Below are 19,158 nucleotides of genomic sequence, written 5' to 3' on the forward strand. Positions count from 1 at the left end.
CACCATTGGCAGAGGATGATAACAGTAGGTGGTCAGTACTGATTTGCCATTTGAGCCAGAGTGCAGAGCTTTTGACTTGACTTTTGACAGATCAGTAGCTTATGAAAAGCTCATGCTTGGTATAAAAATAAATCTGTCATTTCTACACTTAAGTTGTTGCAAATTCATACTCATGTTCATTCCACCTGGTATTGATTGGCATTAAAATAATCACATTATTTCACAGAAAAAAATTATAGCTACTGATATATTTCGGTAGATAAAAAAGTTTTGCATGTTAATTGTATGGCAAAATACTCTCCGCTTTGTATGCCGTCATTTGCCAAAAACTTGTTTTGGTATCTGAAACTGTTTTTGAGATGTGAGAGATGTTATGATTATTTCATTTTCACTATATCTTTTTCACATGGGAACAGAAGTGAGTGCACTATGTACGGTCCATTTTCTTCAGGCTGGAGACTGATATAGATCCTATCTCAGTAAAGAAAAATTCACCAAGTCAGCTTCATTTCAGACACAGCAATACATTATCTAACATGCACTAAACCCACTCATAAAGAGCCCTATTTTTCACTGCACGCTTCCTTAATGTTGAAATATCACAATAACCATGGCCATTAACAAAATTATAGGCAGTTTAAGATGAATCATTTGAGAATGATTGCGGAGCAGATGGCAGGCAAATGCCCCCATTCTCACATTGTAGCAAGTCAACCATGAAACACACTGAAGCGGGGAGAGAAATTTTCATTTATAATGGATGAAATGCACAGCTCTGTTGGTGACAACAAAATGAGGTGGCTGTCCCTTTGGAACAGATGGGCGGACACATCCAGTGTTGAGAACAAGAATGCCATTTCTGCCTGCAAGCAAAGTTATCATGCACAAGCTCTACATGAATTAGACTTGCTGAATATCAGTGTAAACAGAAATACTGGAAAGGAACAGATTGAAAAAGATAAAGAACCCAAAAATTTTATGAAGCATGCCAAAGTGTCATTCATAATTTACAGAAAAAACTGAGACAGTCATTTGGAATATGTAGGAGACAACAACAGCATGTTTCAAATTTAGAAAAATCTGTATTACATATATAAATGGAAAAGCTTTGCTGGTGATTTTCAGGAGCAGTTGCCGTGATCAAAATTTAATCCATTGGAAGTTATGTTAACTGACCATTTCTTAAGTTTCAACAAGCTAATTCACAAATTTTAGTTGAGTAATGCTGCACTTGGAGAACCTGATGCTATGTGTCACCTTTTGTTATCAGCATCTCAGAAAAACAACAGAATTCCATTTGTTATTGAGAAATTGTTGGGGGAAAGCCAGAGGTTAAACTTCATGAAACAAACTCATGGGCCATTTAAGACAATGGGCAAATTTCAAGAAGTAACTTGCAGTGGACTCAGTACAGAATATTGTGTTTATTCCATACAGAAACAATTCCAGTCACAAAAAATGTGAATGCAAAAATAAACTTCAAGGTAAAATGACAAATACTACCTTAAATCAAGCAGAGAAAACCATTTCACCTTTAAATCTCATAACTGTGGTCAATTCTGGTGGTCAATTCTGGCACAAAAGAGCCAAGTGTAGTAAAAGGAACACAAATATAATAGATGGCATCAATTTAGTAAATTGTGACATTCTTGAAGTTTCTGGGAGTTAAAATGTGTGTTATTTATCTACCAGTAAATCTGATCTTGAATCTATTCCTTGGTATTTGAACTCTAGAATGTCTGAATATCCTGTGAATGACTTCAGAAGACTGATAAAGTGCATCTTTTGAAGTGCAGATCATAATCAGTAAACTAGAACTGTTTCAAAGGAACTGTCTTGAAGGAAGAGGAGTTCAGTGAAATGAACAGTATCAGAAAGGTGGTGACCATTTTGATTAAAAATATTTTAATTTTTCATGGACGCTCCACAACTTTTTATCTGTGCACAAACTGGAAAAAAATAATTTTGATAGTATGTTTTAAAACAGAAAAGGAACCATTTTAAAAGAAAAAGAAATTGTTGTAATAATTCTTTGGTGCAATAAACATCCATTTCATTTCACATCTATTTATATTTCATCCAGGTGACTATTATAAATAAGTTACACTGTCAGAATCAAGCATATACAGTTTAACAATCTATAAGATGTAACTTCCAGCTTTGTTTTTTTCATTTCCTTCCCCCCCTAAATTATAAAATATTTAATTAACTGCAAAATATATTTTTCTGTAATCGACCCTAAGCTGTAGATACTTTAATATGAAACTGATTACTACTCTTCACATAACACCATAACAATTTTGTAAAATTGGTATGTTCCATATCCTGTGATATATTCACAGCATCAATCACCAGAACACAAAATAAATAAGTGAATAAACAAATAAATAAATAAAAATAAAAGAATGTGCCTAATTAAAATAATGCTATTGCTTGAGCTTTGTTAGTTTGTTACCATAAATCAAATGCTCTGTAGTACTTACTATGCATGGCCATAAATACAGTGACCAGTGCCATGTATCTGTTCATGCAGCGTTTATTAATTTATTGGCATCACAGTTTTTAGAAATTCAACAAAAACCCATAAATTTGAATTTATTCATTAAGAACATATATATCTGTCATACAGCTTTGAAGTATCTTTGTCATAAACTTGCAGGTTCTCCGCACAGTTGTAAGTAGAGAGTATGATGTATTTCAAATTGTTCGAACCCAAGAATGCTGTAATGTTATTATGTCAAAAAGTACATACAATTGACAACACGCATTTGGCCAGTGGATCCTTGTCTCTATAGTCATTAGTTCTAATAAGGGGTCAGCCAGCAGGCTGCACATGCAACTACTGTTGTATTAGCAGGCCATGTGGCCTCTAGTGGCCAAACCAATCACAAATTTCACTGGCAAACTATGAAGCGACACACACACAAATTTGGTGGTTACACTGCTCCTCTTCCTTTCAAAGAAGTAAACATAGTGCTCAGGTCCATTTCTTGTGTCATTGACATTGGCTGGCTGTTGGGTCATGTGACACACTGCCACCAGTATGTAGGGTCAGAAGTAGCGCAAGTGCAGACAGGTGTGGCACCCGCCCCATTTGTGAGAGACTATATGGTGGGACAGGTGATGCTGGCATGGCTTCCATTTCCATGTCTGAGACCTACCTCGGTGAAGGAAGACATGGTGACGATGACTGAACAGGCAGCACCGACTGTGATGGAACAGCAGTAGTAGAGGCATTGGTTGTGACAGCACAGGATGCAACAGATACTTCAAAGCTGTCTATGTCCCCAACAGCTAAAGGGGACACCTGCAGCAGAGGAGACAGTTGTGAAGGCATCAGCAGTGTTGGCAGAGAAAGCAAGGCCACCAGCCGCAATGTAGGAAACAGCCAGGCAGATGGAGGATGCAAGAGCAGCAGAGATACTGCCGACTAGCAGGTGCCCACACGTGGTTGTAGCTGATCAAAGTGTCATGATGCTCTCCCTCAGCAGTGCAGACAATGCAGAAGTGTTGCCCATGGTGATTCTCAATAACTGTTGGCACCCATTTCAGTTGGCATGCAAAACTGCAAGCACCTACAGCTGTGCCAGGCTGGAACAGAAAGTTTATTTTGTAATGCACAATAATTTCTTAAAGAATCAGAAGTATGGCTTGGACGTTTGTCCAGCCAGATTTGTTGCGCAAAAGAGACAATTTTACTTAAAACAAGAACTGTAGCTACCATGGCTGCAATTTTAGTGCTAGTAATAGGAAAACCATCAACAACAATTTGAGCTTCCATGTCTAAATGAAAACAAAGCAATACCTCTTTATCAAACTCTGGATACAGACCAGTCGGCAAACCTGTTAAGGCATCGGCATTTGCATGTTGTACTGTAGGTTGAAAATGTAATTCGTAATTGTATCATGACAGGAAAAGATTCCATCAGTGTAAGCAATGTGGGCTTTGTCCGGCAAGGATGCTGGATGGTTAAAAAGAGACACCTGTAATTTGTAGTCTGTGGTCAGGTGAAACTTAGACCCATATAGAAAGACATGAAGTTGTTTTGGAGCATACCCAATTGCTAAAGCTTCTTTATCTGAGAACAATGCTGTTGCACTGAATTTAAGGTTTTAGAGGCATGTGCAATAGAGTGTTCTAATCCGTCCAGTTACTTATGAGCAAGGATGCTGGCAAGGCCAAACTGAGATGTGTCCTTGGGTAACACAAGGTGCTGGCCTGGCTGAATAGAGACCAAATAAGGGGCTGACTGCATCTTAGATTTTACAATTTGAATGTCTGCTCACATGCTGGGATCCTTTGGAAAGGAACATCTTTATGAAATAATGCATGGAGTGATTGTGCCACAATAGCTGCATCGATATGAATTTGAGGTAGTACACAATTTTGCCTAAAAATGCCTGTAATTCCTTGATGGATGTGGGATGTAGCAGTGCAGCACTTCAAAACTCAAATGAATATTATATGGTAGCTGTGTCTTGCCCAAATTGCACTTTAGCCCTCCAGACTGTAAAACAGAAAAAGAGCATGAAGGTTCTGCAAATGTTTTACTGCAGAGGTACGAGACACTACTACATCATCTAAATAACTGATGCAGCCTGGAACTGATGCAGTAAGTTTCTCAAAAAACGTTGAAAAATAGCTCCCGTGCTTGCCGCGCCAAAAGGCAAATGCTGCTAATGATAAAGCCCAAATAATATATTGATAACTAGAAGGCATTTAGATTCCCCATCTAGTGGTAGATGTAAATATGCATCTGTTACATCAAAGCTTTGAAAAATAATAGAACCCCCCTCCCCCAATAATTTTGCTCTTAGCTCATCAGGTCATGGTAAAGGATAGGTGTCAGTGATTGAAGTGCATTAACTAATTTTTTTAAAACACCACAAAGGTGTAACTTTCCTGTAGGTTTTTGAACTATCACCAGTCATGTTGACTATTCACAAAAAGAAATAGGTCAAATAACATCAAGTGATCAAAGATAATCTAATTCTCCTTTTTCTGGTCCCATAAAGTTCTGGTACTGGATGGGCCCAGATGAAACAGGGACCAGCAGTCTGCTTCATCATACTGTGAGCCTGAAATTCTGTTCACAACTCAGTCCTGGAAAAAATAAAGAGCAAAATTTGGCACAGAGAGCATCTGACTGTTGATATGGGACTTAGTCAGTAACCAAATGCACTTCACCATTGGTGAAGAATCCAAAAAGTTTAAAAGCATCCAAAACAAACAGATTTTCAGTGTAAGCATTGTCCACTACTAGGAATGTTAATGAATGAATCATGACTTGTAACTCACAGGTGCAGAAAACTGTCCAAGAATGAGAATCTGTTGTTTGTTATAACTCACTAGCCTCTATGACACTGGAGCCAGAGGGGAGAACCCAAATCCACATAAGTTTGAGAATTCACCAATGCTGCTGCTGCACCTGCATCCATCTGCATTCTCAGTGGTTTGTTAAAATACATGTACTTCAATGTATAACTTGCTTGGAGACCATTATTACTGACGCACTGTTCACATCCACATTTGTTTTATTCTCATTCAGGTTCAGAAGAGAGTTGCACATAGAACATGTGTCCTTTTTTATGGCACCTATTACACTTTGGCCAGCACTTGAGGCGTGTGGTTCATTTGTGTAGAATGAAACAGTAAGGTCATGAAGGAAATCAGAGCTCACATGGAAGGCTGCAAAGCACTAGGCTGCTGCTGTTGTGATGTGGACTGTTGCTGTCACAAACAACGATTTTCTAAATGATACTGAGACATTTGTTGGACTGCTACAATAGCTTCTCTGTCCCCTTGTAAACTCACTGAAGGGTGAGAGGATCTGATTTCTGAAACTTCAGACAAGGCTGCTATCTGACTACCTGCAGCCCATGAAACTTCAAATGATTGAATTATGTTTAATACTTCCACAAGTGTAGGATTTTCACTCTGTGGAGCTCGCTCTTGAACTTCCCTAGCAGCAGCAAGACATATGATTTTATTTCAAATCATTTGATATGAACTGAATTCCTTCTGAACATTTATCACAAAATGACAATGATGACTGAGTCTATATAGTTCTGCTGCCCATGCCCTGTATGACTTTTGGCAGTGGTAAAACTCCAGATGAGCAGCAATAATGTGAGTAAGCTTACAGTGATAGGTAGAAAGTAACAAGCACATCTGATCCAAAGAAGGAATTGAAGGTTCTTGTAAGGGGTTGAGCTGACAATTCATATGATATGCAGGAGATGAGATTCACATTAAAAAAGAGCCTTGCTCAAGTTCATGTCTGTTACCCCAAATGCCATAAGTGGTCCAGTCTGTTGCTGCACATCATACACAGGGAACGGTGTGGTTATGTTGTTGGTGAGGTTGCATGTTGTGCCCATATCGTTATTAAACTGGAAAGAGCAACTGTCAGCACCTGCTGTTGCTCAAAAAGAGATGTAAACCCTGCCACCATGGAAATTAAACTCAAAGGACAAATGACTGAGATGGAACACGCAGAGTTGAATACCGTAATCATTACCAAAGTGTTGTAACATAAGAAGACTGTAACTTCATTATATGAAGAAGCATAAACACATGAGAGACAAAGTACATACAACAGACAACACACAAGTCACTGGTGGAGCCTTGTGCTCTAGCTTACAGCAGTGCAGCCGGCAGGCCGCGCATGCAGCTGCTGTCATACAAGCAGGCAGGTGGCCTCTAGTGGCCAAATCAAGCAGTCTTCATGTGTGAACTATGAAATGGTGGTCGCACAAATTTGGTAGTAACAACAGAAATTTGTCAAGATATCACTGAATTATTATTATTCATTACATTTAATATTTCCACTTTGATGATATTTCTGATTTTTATGTTCAAAGATATAAATTATATACTGCTCTTGAAATGAAAATCACTGAATTCCTGTACATTTATTTTTTCATAATTCTTTTCATGGTGTACAATATAAAAATTATCAGTGTGAACAGATGACATACATCAACAAATTCTTAATGGGCATTAAACATTTACATTTTGAGAAGTACATAGCTCAATTACAACTGTATTTTTAGTTATTTTATATTATTATTATTACATTAAAGCCCAATGAGGCTCTTGACAATGCAGATACCATCTTCTCACAGTCACTGGCTACCAGCCAATAGATTGCAGTGACAGGCGCTATAAAACTGTGAGAATATTTTGAAATGTACTCTACATTATATATTTATTCTTTTTTCCAGCATTGTCCATTATCTTCACAAGATCACATGGTAATTTTGATTTGGCAATATTAGTGGTAGAGGATATCCAGATGCCCTTCCTCCAACATAAACCCCCCCCCCCCCCTCCCCGCCCAGCCTCTCTGAGAATTTATGCATCTTTCTTTGTGCACCCCATCTGTCTATCTTATAATTAAATTTTCCCTGAGACAATGTAAGGGGAAAAATAAGCTGGAGATAAGACCTGAAGTTTATGTTGGGGAGGGCATTCGACTTGGGTAGTTCATGCAGCACTATTGGCTGTGGTGCTGTGGTGGTGTAATGGCCAGCATTTCTGCCCAGTAAGCAAGAAGATCCGGGTTTGAGTTGAGGCTGCGGCCCAAATTTTAAATCATCTCTTCAGCTTCCAACATTACCATCTGTCTATGTTAAGTTTATCCCATTTGAAAGTATGAGTACATTTTCAAAATAGTTGTGACTTGTGAAGTGGGATGTGGATATCAGACCAGTGCTCACCTAGTCAAATGCGGGAAACTGGCTAAAAGCCATATCCAGGCTGGCCAGCACACTGGCCCTCATCATTATCCTAAAGGGTGCATTTGATCTGGGGCTGGCACACTTCCCCAGTTCCCAGAATAAGCTTGCTTCATGTGATGCTAACTAATATGAAAGTAGTTTTCAGTCATCACAGTTGATCATTGTTAATGTGGGTGAAGTCACTGAAGTATTCTATACTATAATATCTTTCAAATCAATTATTGCATGAAATCTTCATTTCAAATGAAACAAGCAACGTTCTTAAATTTATTCTCCCTTCACTAACAAAAATTGTAGTCAGAGGTATTGTAGTTTCACATACAGTGTTTCTATGTGATGTCATTTCTACAAGTATGAAAATAAGTTTTTAGTTCTTTAGTAGCTGATGTGGATGATTCAAACTGCACTTGTATTTGAAATGACAATTTATATAAAATAAGTATGGAAGATTATATTTCTGTCTGTGAATGTCATAATCTCTGACACTCTTATTTTTCTTTTATCTCCAGTTGCAATCATCAATTGTAACCTGATAATGCTGTAAGATGCTAGAAGTCAGTTCATGACAAACAAAAAGTATTCAGTATATCAAGAAAAGCTTTCTATTTCTTTAGCAACAAAAAAATTTATGTTCTCCCAATAGACAATTTTCCAAATTGAGGGAAATTAGGATAGAGGAATAAAATATCAATTACATGAAAAACCACACTGCGAGTAGCAGCACCAGTGCATGATGGGAGTGATGACTGGATGGGGGTAAGGAGGAGGCTGGGGCAGGGAGGGGAGTGATAGTATGGTGGGGGTGGCAGACAGTGAAGTGCTGCAGATCAGATGGTAGGCAGGGGAGAGGTGGGGAGGAGTAGGAAAGGGTGGAAGTAGCAGAAAAGGAGAGAAATAAAAAGACTGGGTGTGGTGGTGGAATGACAACTGTGTAGTGCTGGAATGGGAACAAGGAAGGGGCTGGATGTCTGAGGACAATGACTAACAAAGATTGAGGCCAGAAGGGTTAGGATGTATTGCAGGGAAAGTTCCCACCTGCGCTATTCAGAAAAGCTGGTGATGATGGGGAGGATCCATTTGGCACAGGCTGTGAAGCAGTTATTGAAATGAAGGATATCATGTTTGGTAGCATGTTCAGCAACAGGGTGGTCCACTTGTCTGGGCCATAGTTTGTCAGGGCCATTCATTTGGACAGACAGCTTGTTGGTTGTCATAGGTGATGTTAGTGACCAGACTGGAGTAGGTGGTGGTGGGAGCATGTATGGGACAGATCCTGCATCTAGTTCTATTACAGAGGCATGAGCCATGAGGTAAGGGATTGGGAGCAGGGCTTGTGTATGGATGGATGAGTATATTCTGTAGGTTTGGTGGACTGTGGGATACCACTGTGGGAGGGGTGGGAAGGATAGTGGGCAGGACATTTCTCATTTCAGGGCAAATTGAGAGGTAATTGTAACCCTGGTGGAGAATGTAATTCAGCTGCTCCAGTACTGGGTGGTACTGATTTACGAGGCGAGTGCTGATCTTTGTTTGGTCAGTTCGTGGGACTTTGGGAGGTGATGGGAGTCTGGAAAGGTAAGGCATGGGAGATTTGTTTTTGTACGAGATTGGGGAGATAATTAAGGTCAGTGAAGGCTTCAGTGAGACTCTCAGTATATTTCAAGAGGGACTGCTAGTCACTGTAGATGCAATGACCACAAGTGGCTAGGCTGTACAGAAGGGTTTTATTGGTATGGAACAGATGGCAGCTGTCGAAGTGGAGGTATTGCTGGTGGTTAGTAGGTTTGATATGAACAGAGGTACTGATGTAGTCTTATTTGAAGTGGATATCAACATCTAGGAAGGTGGCTTGTTGGATTGAGTAGGACCAGGTGAAGAAAATTGCGGAGAAGTTGTTGAGGTTCTGGAGGAATGTGGATAGGGAGTCCTCACCTTCTATCCAGATAGCAAAAATGTCATAAATGAATATGAACCATGCGAGGGGTTTATTATTCTGGGTTTTAGAAAGAATTGCTCGAGATGGCCCATGAATAGGTTGGAATATGATGGTGCCATGCAGGTGCCCCTAGCTATACCCCAGATTTGTTTGTAGATAATGCCTACAAAGGAGAAGTAATTGTGGGTGAGGATATAGTTGGTCATGGTGACTAGGAAGGAGGTTGTCAGTTTGGAATCTGTCAGGCACTGGGAAAGGTAGTGTTCAATAGTGGTAAGGCCATGGCCATTAGGAATGTTAGTGTACAGGGAGGTGGCATCAATAGAGATGAGTAGGGCACCGTGTGGTAAAGAGACAGAAACAGTGGAGAGTTGGTAGAGGAAATGGTTGGTATTTTTTATATAGCAGGGTAGGTTCCGAGTAGCAAGTTGAAGGTGTTGGTCTACAAGAGCAGAGATTCTCTCAGAAGGGGCACAGTAACCAGCCACTTTGGGGTGTCCTGGATGATTAGGTTTATGGACTTTAGGAAGAGTGTAGAAGGTAGGAGTGCGGGGAGTGGTAGGGATGAGGTTCTGTGATGGGCCTATGGATTTGAGTAGTGACTGGACATTCTGCTGGATTACTGGAATGGGGACACTGTGGCAAGGTTTGTAGGTAGAAGTATCTGACAGCTGGTGGAGTCCTTCCACCAGGTAATCCTTGTGGAGCCTTTGTCCGCATGTAGGATTATAAGGTTAGGATCAGTTTTTAGATGGTGGACTGCAGTTCTTTCTGTGGATGTAAGGTTAGTTTGCATGTTGAGGCATTTGGGGAAAGATGCTGAGGCAAGGTTCGAGGTTAAGAAATTCTGGAGAATTAACAGGGGATGGTTTAGTGGCAGTGGGGGTGGAGGAGTGAACTGAGTGAGGCAAGGCTCAATATTGCTCTTTGGCTTGGTCTGATTGGTAGGGTTGGTTGGCAAAAAAATGTTTTCAGTGTAGGGACAAGGAGAAGGAGAGAAGGAGTTTAACAAGCCCTGCATGATTGAATTTGGTAGTGGGGCAAAAGGTGAGGTCTTTGGAAAGGACTTAAATTTCTGTGGGGCTAAGGCTTCTGGAGGAAAGGTACATGACTGTGTAGCGGGTCTGTTTAGGTTCTGGATTCTGTGTGGTGTTGGGAGGGAGTTTTGGAGGGTGGGATAAGTGTAGTAGTCTGCGAGACAGGGTTTGTCAGCTATGAGGGGATGTGGTGGGGTTTGGAGGTTGTTGTAGAGGCGGTGGACAGTGGTACTACAAGGTGGGAGTAGGAAATGAGCAGGATGGAGAGCTTTTTGAAGTGGTGTGGTGCATGTTGCTCAAGTTCCTTCAGGGAAAGGTTTTCAATGTGTTTTATGGGTTCCAGGAATTTGGGATTGCATAGTAGTAGAATTTTGTGGATGGAGAGAAGATACTGCAAGGAGGTTTGGGCTTGGTTGATATGACTTTGCAGGACTATGTTGGTGAGGGCAAAGGATTGGCAGAATCTGAACAGATGGAGGTCATTGTGGAATGAGGAGTGGCAGCCAGATCAGATATGGGTAATTTGATGGTAAGGCCATTGGGAGGGGGGAGGGGGGGGGGGGCGAGGAATTACGTGAGCATGTCAACAATGCAGGAACAGTATGTGGAACTGGGATCTGGCTAGGGATAAGGAAACATTTCTGCATTGATGCAGATGTAAGGAGCAACGATCCATGGTGGTGGAAAAATGCAAAAAATTATGTAAATAATTTAGAATTACATCTGAAAAATTACTAAAAAAATACTCCCAAATATGTATGAAAATTCACGAAATGGGTTAAATGGATGCAATAAGGGGAACCAACCTTGTACAAAAACAAATCTCCCACGCCTTATCTTTCCAGTCTCCCACCACCTCCCAAAGTCCCACTGTCTGACCATAGAGCAGCACACCCCTCATAACTCAGTACCACCCAGGACTGGAGCAACTGAATTTCATTCTCCGCGAGGATTACAGTTACCTCTCGTCATGCCCTGAAATGAGAAATGTCCTGCCCACTATCCTTTCCACCCCTTTCACAGTGCCGGCCGGGGTGGCCAAGTGGTCCTGGGTGCTACAGTCTGGAACTGCGCGACCGCTATGGTCGCAGGTTCGAATCCTGCCTCGGGCATGGATGTGTGTGACATCCTTAGGTTAGTTACGTTTATGTAGTTCTAAGTTCTAGGGGACTGATGACCTCAGCAGTTAAGTCCCATAGTGCTCAGAGCCATTTTGAACCTTCCACAGTGGTATTTCTCCGTCAACCAAACGTACACAATATACTTGTCCAACCATACACAACCCCTGCTCCCAGTCTCTTACCTCATGGCTCATATCCCTGTAATATACCTAGATGCAAGTCTGTCCCGCACATCCTCCAACCACCACCTACTCCAATCCGGTCACTGACATCACCTACCCCATTAAAGGCAGGGATACCTGTGTAACTAGTCATACGGTCTACAAGCTAAGCTGCAACTACTGTACCGCACTTTATGTAGACATGACAACCAATAAGCTGTCTGTCTGCATGAATGGCCACTGACAAACTGTGGCCAAGAAACAAGTGGACCTCCATGTTGCTGAACAGGTTGCCAAACATGATATCCTTCACTTCAATGACTGCTTCACAGCCTGTGCCATATGGATCCTTCCTACCAACACCAGCATTTTCTGAAATGCACAGGTGGGAATTTTCCCTGCAATACATCCTACATTCCCATAACCCTTCTGGCCTCAACCTTTGTTAGTCACTGTCCTCACCCATCGAGCCCCTTTCCTGTTCCCATTCCAGCACTACACAGCTGTCATTCCACCACCGCACCCAGTCTCTGTTTATTTCTCTTCTTTTTCGCTACTCCCCCCCTCCCCCCCCCCCTCCCTCCCAACTCTCCCCTGCCCATCATCTGACCTACAGCACTTCACTGTCTGCCACCCCACCATATTATCTGTTCCCCTCACTGCCCCAGCTTCCTCCTTACCCCCATCCAGTCACCTCTCCCATCATGCACTAGTGCTTTTGCTCGCAGTGTGATTTCAGTTGCCCAAGACTGCAGTCATGTGTGAATTGCATTTGCGTGAGAGTGTGTGTGTGTGTGTGTGTGTGTGTGTGTGTGTGTGTGTGTGTGTGTGTGTGTGTTACATTCATCCTGGATTTTCCATTGTTTGACATGTAATGAAAACATTAAATAAAATTTCCTTTGGCTCTGACAGAACATGACAACAATAGTGAAGAGGAAATCCTGCCTGATGCTCCTCAAAATATTATTTATTTGGTTATGAATTAGTTTCAGCTTCTTAGGTCATCATCAGCTGACAACTGAATGCTACAGTCACAAATAAGATGCTATAAAACTTACACAGATATGACTCATACAGATAGAGAACATACACAAAATGATTAGATATAGAGTGTCTACAAAAAAGTATTACATTTTAATGTCACATAGAAAAGATTAAATTTTACTACAAATAAAAAATAGGATTATTGCTAATATCTTTGTATTTAGCAATAGATGAAAAATGAGATGGAATTTGCTATTTTAATCTGATATTTGTGCGACTGTAACTTAATTTGACAGAGGGATGAAAGTAATCGTGTTTGGCCATTTAAAACTGTGCTGGCATTCTGTGGATGGTGACACAATTCGATACTCGGGTTTGAAACAATCCATCAGATCTGCCATGAGATAATTATTAGCTTATTTGAGAGTATATTTTCTCTTTGTGTTTGCAAACTTTTAGAATTTTTTTATCAGCATCCACAGTCATCTTCTCATTAGGATTTGCTGGTATGTGTTAGGTTATGAAATAGATTCTTGGGATTGTGTGAAATTTTAACCACAATTCTTCCAAACTTTTCCTTTAATAAATCAAAAGAAGGAGTCTCTTGATCCAAAAAGTAACTTTTCTCGCATTTTAGTAATGAATTTATATATCCCTGCTTGGCAACCAGAATTTTTTATATAATTATTTAAGTACATTCAACTTTATTTTCAGTGGTTTGATCTTGATGCACCAGAATCTGTGGACTTTCCTTGTGAATATCATCAAAAGCTTAATAGTTTTGAGATCCTTATGCTTGTCCGTTGCTTCCGTGTTGATCGTGTGTTCAGAGCAGTCACAGATTATATTGCATCAACCATGGGTGAAGGCTTCATTACACCTCCAGTCATCAGGTATGTTTTTAATGGCACTAATTTGTCTGATTTTGTGAAAATAATAATTATTCAATGGATTTATAAATAATTGTTAATATGAAGTTGCAATATCAATTTATAATCATAGCTATGTCAGAAAAACAGAATAAAAATACAACTCCAGTATTAGTATGAGTGAAGTAAGAAACAGTATTTCTCTAATGTCATTTAAGATTTTACTTGAGTTTCTGTTTCTTTGTTTTCCTTAATTCTGTTGTTTAGAAACTTACAATTGAAATTAACTAGTACATTACTTATGTTTACGTCATTATATATCCTTTCTCTGTATGATTAATAACTCAACGATAAAATAAACAGTAAATTTAATGTTTTGTTCTATGCGTGCAGCTTGGATGCAATTTATGATCAGAGCCTTCCTAATATGCCCGTTATTTTCATACTGAGTCCTGGTTCAGATCCAACCAGTGAGTTAATGAAGTTGGCAGACCGTTGTGGAAGTGGAGGTGGAAAGTTTAAGTATTTATCCCTGGGCCAGGGTCAGGAACCTGTAAGTATACGTATATCTGTTAATCCGTATAGTCTTGCAAACTGTGATGACAAAATTATATTCCACTGATCTGCACTTTCTTATGCAGCTCATTGTTGAATATATGCCAGAGAATATTTCATTGTGTACCATTTTTACCATGTAACTGAGATACTCCCATCTATAGAATATGCTTTAATGAAGAATACTTTCTGCTAAATTCACAATAACTGGATATCCATAGTACAGTTCATGCAGCTGTTCCAAAGAAACTAATCTCTTTTATGCTTTGAAATAAATATTTATTTTTGAAAAATTACACAGTTGAAGTTAGGTACACACACATGGCAAAGGGCTTAAATTGGTTGCTGTGGGATGGAACATGAAGAGGGAAAGATATAGGTGATCTACATAATTATATGACAAGTAAGAGAATCAATATATAGAACACAAAATATTAAATCTCATTCAATACATGTGTGAGGATTAATCACTTTCAACAATATGCACTTATTACAATAAATCTTGATTTACAGTCTAATTTTTAAAAACATGTATAAATTTATATTAAAACACTCCTGCACCATAAATCCAGGTAATTATGAGCATTTAGAACAAAAGTACACATATATATGTACTATATTCTACATAGAAGGAAAAGCTTCATAATTTGAGATGATTAGGTTAAAACATCAAAATAAACTGTTCTTCATCACAGATTTGTATTTCTCAGATAATAATATATCATCATTCCTTTATTGATCTACAGGCAGCTGTTTCTTTATTGGAGACAGCAGTGTCAAGAGGTCAGTGGCTAATGTTGCAAAACTGCCACTTACTAGTGACTTTCCTGAGAGATTTAGAGAAAATGTTAGATAGCATGGAACGTCCTCACCCAGATTTTCGTCTGTGGCTTACCACAGACCCAACTCCTACTTTTCCAGTGGGTATGCTACAGAGATCACTTAAAGGTAATATATATATTTATAGTGTATAAGACTTTAGTGCTCTAATCCATAATATAGCTGCTTAATTGAAATTACACCTGTAAAAATGATAAAATGGCTGTTCATTTGTTAAGTGAAACAACAGTCAAGGATAATGTTATGGCTGTTGGTTGCTGAAAAAAATGTATTTTTACTTTCTTCAGCAGCTATTGTTTTCCTAAATCTGGAGACTTTTAACCTTCTGACTGCTGTAGAGACTCTGATACTCACTGTCTTGAGTGCCAACATTTTCACTTAATCTGCCAACTTGCACTGAGTTCCTGGTATCAGATGTTGAGTTTCCCATGTGATCTGCATTAGCCAGCACTGCAAATGAGTCTTGTTGCTCAAGTTTTATCATTGCAAATACCACCAGAATGCAGAGATCATAAAAAATTACTCACACTTTTAATGCGATTCTGTCTGTTTTAATTATTCGGGAGTTGACCGTCTGGTTTTAAACTTTCTTTGCTTTTTGTGTTTAATTTGATTGGGAATCTGTTGAGATTGAACTTAACACATACATGGATGGACATCAGAAATGAAAGGTTGCAATAAATTTTTCATCTGTGATTATTACTTTATGTATGAAATATTCTGTTGCAGATTAATAAAAATGAATTTCTTTGAATATTCCAAAATAATGATTCAAGTTTTACTTTTATTCAAGTACTAAAGCTGTTTGTGCAAGAATGAAAATATTATTGTCCATCGAACTTAGCAAACATTTTCACGTTGCAGTGGATTTTTGTTTAACTGGATATACCCTGACTAGCTTTGAAGCATAAGACTATCTTTACTATATGAAAATGTTTTCTTTTTTTGTATTGCTAAGCTCTCATGAAAATTATCCACTTTTAAATACTCTTTATGATATGTTCAGAATTTATCACTTTTTTGAATGAAAATTTACAAAAGCTGCAGCTTGTATCCACCTGTGAATGCACAAGATAAAACCTACTATCTCTTTTTATTCTGTGTCTGGAATGCTGTGAAAAGAAACACTTTGTTATTTTCCCCGCATCTCTACCTGCACCCTTTTTAGGATGTGGTCATTATTGCGATCGTATATTTAAATCTGCTGCTGCTGCAGACTGCTCGCGCGCGGCGCAGCTCCGTACCGCCAGGCATATCCAATAAAATGCTGAAATTTCTTAAATAAAATGGGTAATGTCTGGTGTGAACTTTGCAGTAATTGTGACAAACAGATTTTACTAGATAAATATATTTTAACAGAAACAATTAAAATCTTTACAGACCTTTTACAATTCCAGCTACAAATGGCTTCGATCATCGGCTTATGACAAATGAAGACTACCTAAGAGCCTAATGCAACACCCACGTTCCTCTCCCATTCAGTTCATCCAGAAGACAAGGGATTCTATTACAATATATTGCCTATTTATATCTTAACTAATTCTTGTACAGTCTTTGTCATTTTTAATTACATATCGTTTCTTCTGTGGCAGTTTTCACATACTCCGCCACAGATAGTATTTCACACTCTTTGAATATTCATTTATAATAGCAAAATTCATAATTATCTTTTTCCTACCAAAATTAAGTGTCCTTTTTAAATTCAATTAACAGCAATGCATATAAATTATTTGTTACAGTGAGCATTATACATAGAAATATTCTTTTAACTTTCACTTTGGATGCATGCTGCCAGAGAACGTTACATTGCCCCCTGGCAGCATTTTGCGAACAGTTTTTTGACACGTTTGACACAATGCTGCCATTAACGTTCATACTACTGTTGTCCTTTGGTTTATGAACACTTATACTTCACTTATGGGATGACCATTTCTTAGCCCCAGAGTTATATTAGCATTTACGACTCCCCCATTCAGGCAAGGTGCAAACAGGAAACCTGGGTAAAACTGTGCTGGAGCCCAGCCATCGCATCTGGTTAGTAATCGGATTTGTCCATTTTTCCATTAAGCACTTTTATGTACGTCAACAGTGTATAATCAAATGACACATAATAACACTGTCACACACATTGATATTACAGTTTGTTGTGTAAATGTCTCTCTCGAACTTACTATGTCATAATAATACTTCAGTTTTGCGTATCTTTTGACCAATTGTGTCAGTTTGTAAATGTTATTCATACAACACTTTATTCTCAAAGTTTCATCACAACACATGGTTTTACTGGGTTCATTCTGCCCAATCACTGACATTTATTATATACAGTCAATGTTTTTAGAATTTAAACACAGCAAATGTTAAGTGTCTTTTGCATAAATCATGTCCATACAAATGTTTCTCGTGATATTTTATTTGGATAGTTTTGGCAAATGTTTAATTCCACCTCAACAATGACATATTCGTCGAGTGGCGTGAAGTAATTGTTGCACGTCGCTCAGCACGTCACGTTGTTTCAGCACATCGCGTCGTTTCAGCACGTCGCGTCGTTTCAGCACGTCGCGTCGTTTTGGCCCCCACTGAGGTTGTCGATGCCCGTGGTGTTGACAGCCATGGCACGGAGAAGCATGGCGCTGGCGCAGCTGCTTTGTGCCGCCACTTCCACTGTGTAGTTGATGTTACTGCAGATGCATGTTGCAGTCCAGACTCCCAGCATGCCCTCTTCTTGTGGTACTCCATCAAAGATGGATCAAATTCACACACAGTGTAATATTCTTACTGACATAAGTTTTAGCTGTGGGAGAGAATGCACACGGTTAGAGGTAGTTATCACTCAGCAGGCCTTCACTGATCTGGTTTGCACAATGTCATTTGGGTATGATAACATGTTTCACTGGGCACACAATATCCCTACACCACGTCATGACTCCGTCGTCCGTCACACGCAAGTCTATATCACTCTCTCTCTCTCTCTCTCTTCTCTCTCTTTCTCTCTCTCTCTCTACCCCCCCCCCCCCCCCTTCCCACCAGGTACTGTAAATGTTGCTGTTAGACACTAATTTGTTTCACCGTCTCTTTGTGGATCACTGCTACACAATACTTCATTCGTTCTCATAGGTCTTTGGTTACAATGTCCATTATGCCATCTTTGTAACAGTACAATTGTAACTTAGTTATTCATTTATATTAAAGGTGAAGAGTTTGACAGAGCACTGAAAGACCTAAGTCAAAACAAGGCCGCAACAGTAGACAACATTCCATTAGAACTACTGACGGCCTTGGGAGAGCCAGTCCTGACAAAACTCTACCATCTGGTGAGCAAGGTGTATGAGACAGGTGAAATTCCCTCAGACTTCAAGAAGAATATAATAATTCCAATCCCAAAGGAAGCAGGTGTTGACAGATGTGAAAATTGCCAAACTATCAGTTTAATAGGTCACAGCTCAAAATACTAATGTGAATTCTTTACAGACGAATGGAAAAACTGATAGAAGCCGACCTCGGGGAAGATCAGTTTGGATTCCTTAGATATGTTGGAACATGTGAGGCAATACTGATCCTACGACTTATTTTAGAAGAAAAATTAAGGAAGGCAAACCTATGTTTCTAGCATTTGTAGACTTTGAGAAAGCTTTTGACAATGTTGACTGGAATATTCTCTTTCAAGTTCTGAAGGTGGCAGGGGTAAAATACAGGGAGCGAAAGGCTATTTACAATTTGTACAGAAACCAGATGGCAGTTATAAGAGTCGAGGGACATGAAAGGGAATCAGTGGTTAGGAAGGGAGTGAGACAGGGTTGTAGCCTCTTCCCGATGCTATTCAATCTGTATATTGAGCAAGCAGTAAAGGAAACAAAAGAAAAGTTCGGAGTAGGTATTAAAATCCATGGAGAAGAAATAAAAACTGTGAGGTTC

At 39.4% G+C, this 19,158-nt stretch overlaps 1 protein-coding gene across 1 annotated transcript in view; it reads left to right on the plus strand.

Moving 5' to 3' along the window:
- LOC126484896 (dynein axonemal heavy chain 10) overlaps window positions 1-19,158 on the plus strand; it is a 1,141,797-nt gene that overhangs the window by 954,985 nt on the left and 167,654 nt on the right. The window contains exons 58-60 of the mRNA XM_050108495.1: window positions 13,697-13,875; window positions 14,245-14,404; window positions 15,153-15,354. Of these exons, the coding sequence (XP_049964452.1) occupies window positions 13,697-13,875; window positions 14,245-14,404; window positions 15,153-15,354 (541 nt within the window). The remainder of the gene's footprint in view (window positions 1-13,696; window positions 13,876-14,244; window positions 14,405-15,152; window positions 15,355-19,158) is intronic.

This window comes from Schistocerca serialis, chromosome 6, assembly GCF_023864345.2.
Source record: "Schistocerca serialis cubense isolate TAMUIC-IGC-003099 chromosome 6, iqSchSeri2.2, whole genome shotgun sequence".
NCBI lineage: Eukaryota > Metazoa > Arthropoda > Insecta > Orthoptera > Acrididae > Schistocerca > Schistocerca serialis.